The sequence below is a fragment of the Drosophila subpulchrella genome, chromosome 3R (genome assembly GCF_014743375.2).
Source record: "Drosophila subpulchrella strain 33 F10 #4 breed RU33 chromosome 3R, RU_Dsub_v1.1 Primary Assembly, whole genome shotgun sequence".
NCBI lineage: Eukaryota > Metazoa > Arthropoda > Insecta > Diptera > Drosophilidae > Drosophila > Drosophila subpulchrella.
Window position 1 is genome coordinate 6,275,543 of NC_050609.1, and position 6,820 is coordinate 6,282,362.

A 6,820-nucleotide genomic window follows, 5' to 3' on the forward strand; every position below is an offset into this window, starting at 1 on the left:
AAAGCCCAAGCTGTGAAGATGCACGATCTGAAGTATTTCTTTGTTGACCTACCTTGGTTTTTCTGTGAGTATATTTATATCGGGTGCTCGTTTATCGTCAAAAATTTATTCGACTTTCAGTTGTAGGAAATGTCAGCGCTATATGTATTATTCAAAAAAGGTTGTTGACATCCAAAAATATTTATTTAAGCCACAGTAATGGGGTATTTGATATCCAGCATAGTGATATGGTGGTCAATGGCCAAACGATCTATTTGCTTTGTAACGGAGGAATTCAACATAGTGGATTCCAGTGTCAATCTAACCATGTTTTCAATCCACCTTTAAACACGGCTATATGCTCAACGCCATTCAAACCGTCTGTTGTAGGAATATGAAAAATGAATACCTCTTGTCCGAATCCATCTCGCATGTATAGGGTGGGCTTTTACTTCCGGCAGATCGATTGTCATCCAGGCCTTCATCTGAATGGGAGAAGTGATGGCCACACTGTCTGCTATGAGCCTTTCCATTTTATTACAATCAAGAAAAATGTCTTCAATTTTATTTTTTAAATATAAATTTAATAGAATTTAGAATTCAATTAGAATTGAATAAAAATTCCAAAACATATCTTCAGAAATTTTAAATTATTTGTATTTTATTTGCATGTAAAAAAAATATTTTAATGAATCTTTAGACTTTTTTCCATTTCTACGCTTATTGATAAGCATAGGATTATTATACGTTATCTGCACTATGCGTCATATAAAAAGTCGGAATTTCCATAATATCAATTACAAAAGTCTAACCTACCGCAATCGGTTATAAATTACGTTGAATAAAGTTGGGATTTTCACAGCTGGTGAGATAGAAAATAATAAAAAGTCTAGCTTGACGGTCGCAAAGATTTATATACCGCCCTGATAGACTAAGCTGATGATGCTGATTGAGTGTATGTATATACTTTTCACTTACTGCGTTGCACACCTTGTTCAAAAACTCAGAACGGCCTATATAATAATTATTAAATACATATGGGAGGTTTAGTTATAGTTCATGCTAATAGCATAGTTATTAGCAGTCAACTAGAACTAAATTCATTCCAGTTATTATACCCGTTACTCGTAGAGTAGAAGGGTATACTAGATTCGTCAGAAAGTATGTAACAGGCAGAAGGAAGCGTTTTCGACCCCATAAAGTATATATATTTTTGATCAGGATCACTAGCCGAGTCGATCTAGCCATGTCCGTCTGTCCGTCTGTTCGTATGAACGCTGAGATCTCGGAAACTATAAAAGCTACAATACTGGGATTAGGCATGCAGATTCCTGAGATTCCTGCGCAGCGCAAGTTTGTTTCAGCAGAGTGTCACGCCCATTCTAACGCCCACAAGCCGCCCAAAACTGTGGCTCCTACAGTCTTGATGCTAGAATAAAAATTTTAACTGAAATGTATTGGTCTCGTCAATACCTTTCGATTGATACAAAATGAGGTAACCTGCTCTATGACTCTTGCAGCGGGGGCTTGCCCGTCTGTTCTTATCAAAGCAAAGGTTGATGATTTTGTGATAATTATTTTATTCAATAAATAATAAAACCTGAATTAAACAATCATCAGAATTCTCAGAATTATTGAGATAAGGAAATGTGTGCATTCCATACTGATTAAGACTACGAGTACAAAAAGCAGTGTAAGCTATTGCGATTTTTAGTAGTTCATGAAAGCCCAAGCTGTGAATATGCACGATCTGAAGTATTTCTTTGTTGGCCTATCTTGGTTTTTCTGTGAGTATATTTATATCGGGTGCTCGTTTATCGTCAAAAGTTTATCCGACTTTCAGTTGTAGGAAATGTCAGCGCTATATGTATTATTCCAAAAAGTTTGTTGACATCCAAAAATATTTATTTAAGCCACAGTAACGGGGTATTTGATATCCAGCACAGTGATATGGTGGCCAACGGCCAAACGATCTATTTGCTATGTAACGGAGGAATTCAACATACTGGATTCAAGTGTCAATCTAACCATGTTTTTAATCCACCTTTAAACACGGCTATGTGCTCAACGCCATTCGAACCGTCTGTTGTAGGAATAAGAAAAATGGATGCCTCTTGTCCGAATCCTTCTCGCATGTATGGGGTGGGCTTTAACTTCAATGGAAACTTTATGGAGCTGTATCGAAACTGTTTCAACGGTAACAGCTTAGCATTCCAACATTCCATCTATAAGGTCTACCGCCACGAAAACAGTAAGTTTGAAATATGTCTACCTCCTTCCTATCTAAAAAAATTTTTTTTAGCCGCTCCACGTCCTACCCCTCCATGGAACTCGGATGGATTGAGTGGAGGATTTGATAATGCTTACGAGGGAAGGGCAACTCAAGCTTGCTTGCTGACTAACCTGGGTGCAACACAACCGCAGTGTAAATTTGATCGTGGCCACATGACACCAGCCTCTGCTTTCATGTTCACAGAGCATAAGAAAACCACCTTTAAGTATTTAAATGCCATCCCTCAATATCGTGGAATCAATCGTGGCAACTGGAAGACCGTCGAGACCTGGGTAAACAATGTAGTAAAGGGACTACATGATAATCCAATCGTGAATAACGTTCAAATTCAGCGAACCTACGATGTTCTTAAAGTTTGCATAGGAGCAATGGGAGTACATAGATTGAGGCATACGAATAATAACAACATGATATCAATTTTTCTTTTGGATAATAACAAAATTCCGGTTCCCGAATGGATGTACAAGATAGTTAGCCATCTTTCTGGAGACAAATGGGTTATGTTAACATACAACGACGTTAATATCCCTAATCAGCAGGACTTAAATCAGATTTGTCGGCAGATCAATTGTCATCCAGGCCTTCATCTGAATGGGAGAAGTGTGGGTCACACTGTCTGCTGCGACCCTTTCCATTTTATTGCTAGAAACGTTCCACATTTGACTGGTGTTTGCTAAAGCAATCAAGAAAAATGTCTTCAATTGTATTTTTATACCCTTGCAGAGGGTATATTGATTTCAGTCAGAAGTTTGCAACGCAGTGAAGGAGACGTTTCCGACCCCATAAGGTAGCTCCTATAGGAATAATCGGAAAAAAAAATTTAAAAAAATTATATCTTTGGTGTTTTTTAGCATATAACCTCCTAAGCTTGGAAATAACATTTTTTAATTAGTTTTGAATTTCGAATTAAATTTTATCGAAATCGGACGACTATATCAAATAGCTGCTGAAAATTGGTGGGAAAATAATATGAAACAAATTATAGCTTCGGTGTTTTTTAACATTTAACCTCCTACGCTTGGAAATAACATTTTTTAAATAGTTGTGAATTTTGAATTTAATTTTATCAAAATCGGATAACTATATCATATAGCTGCCATAGGAACGATCAAAAAATTGGTAGGAAAATAATATTAAACAAATTATAGCTTCGGTGTTTTTTGACATATTATCTTATACTATTGGGAATATCATTTTTTGTATTTTTAAATTTAATAATTATAGCTGCAATGGTATGGTATGGTATGGTTCTTGTTTAAATATAATATATAATATAATATATATAATATATATGAATAAAAATTTTATTTGCATGTATAAAAAATATTTTAGTGAATCTATAGATTTTTATCAATTTCTACGCTTATTAATAAGCATAGGATTCTTAAACGTTATCTGCACAGTGCGTTATGTAAAAAGTCGGAATTTCCATAATTTCAACTACAAAAGTCTAACCTACCGCAATCGGTTGTAAATGACGTTGAATAAAGTTGGGATTTTCACAGCTGGTGAGATAGAAAATAATAAAAAGTCTAGCTTGACGGTCGCAGAGATTTATATACCGCCTTTATAGACTATGCTGATGATGCTGATTGCACAGTCTACAAGAATTAAATTCATTCCAGTTATTTAAAAATTTAATCCTGAGAGTATGCTGCAAATATATTCAATAAACACATGATTAAAGCAAAACAAAATAAAACAAAAAACAATAAGTAATCAAAAAGGTGTTACTTTGGTAAGACAATTCTAAGACTCTTACGATTTCATTGAACTGTACCTGAAAACCTGAGTTGTTGACAATAAATTGATTAAGTATTTGACAGATAAGATATAAACAAAGGATGTTTGCTTAATTGGTTTCCTTGGTGATTCAGTTACTTATCTTATCAGTCAGAAGTTTCTTCCTAACCAGATTATCTGCGATCCTCAGTTGTATTTTAAAGCACAAACTGTGAAGATGCATGAGCTACGAAATCTAGTGGTTACACTAAGCCTGTTCCTAAGTTAGTATAACCTTTTCCAACGTACGCAACGAATGTTATAATTCTTTTTTCAGCCTTGGGAAATGTCCAGCCTTTTTGCCAGCTTGGTGAAAATTATATATGGACCAATCACATTTTTGCGCACATCGTTAACAACCACTACGAACTTCTGCCAGCGGATCGGTTCCAAGCAAATCAGAATATAGTTTTGCTATGTGGTGGAAATGCACCTGTGTTTTCGACCATTTGCCAGTCAAACGGTCTATTTTATCCACAACTGCCCAAATCGAATTGCTCGGTTGAAATTCAGCCGTATGTTCAGGTCGTAAATTGGGATTCTACTTGCCCTTATACCATGTACAAAGTAGGGTTCTTGTTCGGAACTACGTTTCTGGAGATCTATCGAAGCTGCTACGATGCCAAAACCATGACTGCAGCTTTCTCCATTCACAAGGTCTATCCCACTTTTTTGAGTAAGTTTAAAAATGTTTTGAATTTTTCTTATTGACTAAACTGATACGACTGTCCCTGAAAATCTAGAGTCTTATCGAAGGCAATCTTGGGACCGAGACGGGCTTATTTCTACTGCAGATGAAGCCTTGTTTACTAAAGAAAACATCTATAATAGGTTTAAAACTATTTTGGGAGATCATCAGCCGTATATTGCTTCCAAGACAACAGATGCTTTCGACCGAGGCCATCTAACTCCATCAGCTGACTATACTTTTTACAAAGTTCTGGGACTGACCAATAAGTACTTAAACGTCGTCGCGCAATCCTCTAACATTAATCGTGGCAAATGGCAGAAAATTGAAAAATGGGTTCGGGATTTGTCAATCGAACATAATGATGTGCTGAGGGTCTGCACCGGTGGGTTGGGTATTCTGGAATTGAAGGACACCGAGAAAAAACCAATTCAAATTTACCTAGGACCGGGAAAACTCCCAGTTCCCGAGTGGACTTACAAAATCGTAACCCCTTCTTCCGGCACAAAGGTCGTGATTTTGATGACGAACAATGGATTCGAAAAGAAATCGTTGAACCCAGCATCGACCTGTAGAACCGTCAGCTGCCCAACCGGGATTAATACAGACGGGAACACTTTCTGCTGCGATCCCTCCGACTTTATCAAAAGAAATGTCCCGAATTTGACTGGGTCTTGCTAAGGCTCAGAAACGTTTAATCAGCGGATATTTTACATATTTACATGTTTATTTTTATACATTTCATTGAAAAAGTTGTGTCTATCATTGTAACTAATTTACCATAAATAATAAAAATTAGGTTTTCAAATTTAGGATTAATTAAGAGGGAAATATTTCCATATGGTTTATTATCCCAAAAAAGTGTTAAGATTAAGAAAAATAGGTAAAATAAAATCAATATCCAATCCTCCACAACCGGTTGTCTTGATATGCTGCCCTTTTTCAATTCGCTCCGACTCCTTCGAATTTGCCCTTCTATGCTATAAGCCACAATGCTATAAACTTGGTAAGCTATAAACCAAATGCTATAAACGATGGTACACTTTCTAGTTCCAATATGGGACGCATAGATGTCGCCCACGTGCATAAAATAAAAATTCTCTATAGGGGCGGCAGACATCTAGCAACATTACACTCAAAAGAAAGAGATAAAAGTAAGAGCGAGTGAATACGCAACATGAACAAAAAGAGACAAATATATGCGCAAGTGCGCGCTTTTCAAATAAGGGAAATTTATTTTAGAATTGGGAAACCTAAGTATCTTGCCATTTTATCTGTAAGGACTAACATTGGAATAAATCCAACAATATTTTTATTATTATTATTTTATTTTTTAATTTAATTTGAGATTTATTTTCGAAGAAAAACAACAATGAAACAGATAAACATGTTTTTAAACAAATATTTTAAGAGAGTTAGGTAACTACTGTCTTAAAATATAAGTATAATTTCTTCGCACTTCATTTACACTTTAAAGTGTAAGCCATATACCTAAATTGTTGACAAATAAGCACATTAAATTGGCTTTTAAGTGGCTGTAAACTATCGGGTCGTTTTAATAAAAATTGCACTTCCGATGCAAGTCCAACTACCACAATGGTTGTTGCTTTTGGCCAATTTACTTATTGGCTTACTCTACATACTCCACCGGTGGCCGTTGACCATGTTTGAAATCAACACGCATTTTACCCTGTTTCTGTTTCAAATTTATTCAACAACTAATTTCATGCTCTTGGAAAAGCGATTTTCCCCAGCAACAATGTTTTCCCGACTTCCGTCAAGGCGGCTCTGGCAAGCCGGTCGCCCAGTCGTCGAGTTGGCTTATGTAACGCTTGCAAATTGCAGTTTTACTTCTTCGGTGGCTTGGTATTTGTTCGCCAAAGCCATCGCCACAGCCATAGTAATAGCCAACTCGTTGCTCATACGCCGTGTGTACGGCGGTAGTCTGGTGTCGACTCTTTGGGCATTGTGCAACTTGTGACACAAATTCTTTGGCGCAGTCGGTGGCGGTGGTTTTGTAATTTTGGTTATTTACCCGGCATCGACGCGAAAGGCAAGCCGCCTTTATTCAATCACCG

General features: G+C 36.5%; 2 protein-coding genes across 3 annotated transcripts; both read left to right on the forward strand.

The window, feature by feature from the left end:
- Positions 1-20: 20 nt before the first annotated feature.
- LOC119563454 lies at positions 21-3,092 on the forward strand. 2 transcript variants are annotated; one of them, XM_037876858.1, is made up of 3 exons: positions 21-64; positions 2,072-2,230; positions 2,282-3,092. In XM_037876858.1, the coding sequence occupies exons 2-3, from the start codon at positions 2,083-2,085 to the stop codon at positions 2,947-2,949; spliced, it is 816 nt and encodes a 271-aa protein (XP_037732786.1). In that variant the 5' UTR covers positions 21-64; positions 2,072-2,082; the 3' UTR covers positions 2,950-3,092. The 2 variants fall into 2 exon arrangements, with proteins under 2 accessions (XP_037732786.1, XP_037732785.1); XM_037876857.1 differs by lacking the exon at positions 21-64 and adding an exon at positions 1,651-1,766 and having other exon boundaries at positions 1,823-2,230.
- A 1,138-nt stretch (positions 3,093-4,230) lies between these two features.
- Positions 4,231-5,440, forward strand: LOC119562881. The gene is made up of 3 exons (XM_037875995.1): positions 4,231-4,278; positions 4,332-4,730; positions 4,798-5,440. Exons 1-3 carry the CDS (start codon positions 4,233-4,235, stop codon positions 5,421-5,423), a joined length of 1,071 nt encoding a protein of 356 aa, XP_037731923.1. The 5' UTR covers positions 4,231-4,232; the 3' UTR covers positions 5,424-5,440.
- Positions 5,441-6,820: the final 1,380 nt, after the last annotated feature.

What these genes read in the sequence shown, in the direction of transcription:
- LOC119563454 (XM_037876857.1), top strand. Translation starts at nt 1,700, where the DNA reads ATGAAAGCCCAAGCTGTGAATATGCACGATCTGAAGTATTTCTTTGTT. An exon ending in TGGCCTATCTTGGTTTTTCT is followed by an intron (nt 1,767 to 1,822) that starts GTGAGTATATTT and finishes TCCGACTTTCAG; the next exon opens with TTGTAGGAAATGTCAGCGCT. An exon ending in GGTCTACCGCCACGAAAACA is followed by an intron (nt 2,231 to 2,281) that starts GTAAGTTTGAAA and finishes AATTTTTTTTAG; the next exon opens with CCGCTCCACGTCCTACCCCT.
- LOC119562881 (XM_037875995.1), top strand. Translation starts at nt 4,233, where the DNA reads ATGCATGAGCTACGAAATCTAGTGGTTACACTAAGCCTGTTCCTAA. An exon ending in TACACTAAGCCTGTTCCTAA is followed by an intron (nt 4,279 to 4,331) that starts GTTAGTATAACC and finishes TTCTTTTTTCAG; the next exon opens with CCTTGGGAAATGTCCAGCCT. An exon ending in GGTCTATCCCACTTTTTTGA is followed by an intron (nt 4,731 to 4,797) that starts GTAAGTTTAAAA and finishes CTGAAAATCTAG; the next exon opens with AGTCTTATCGAAGGCAATCT.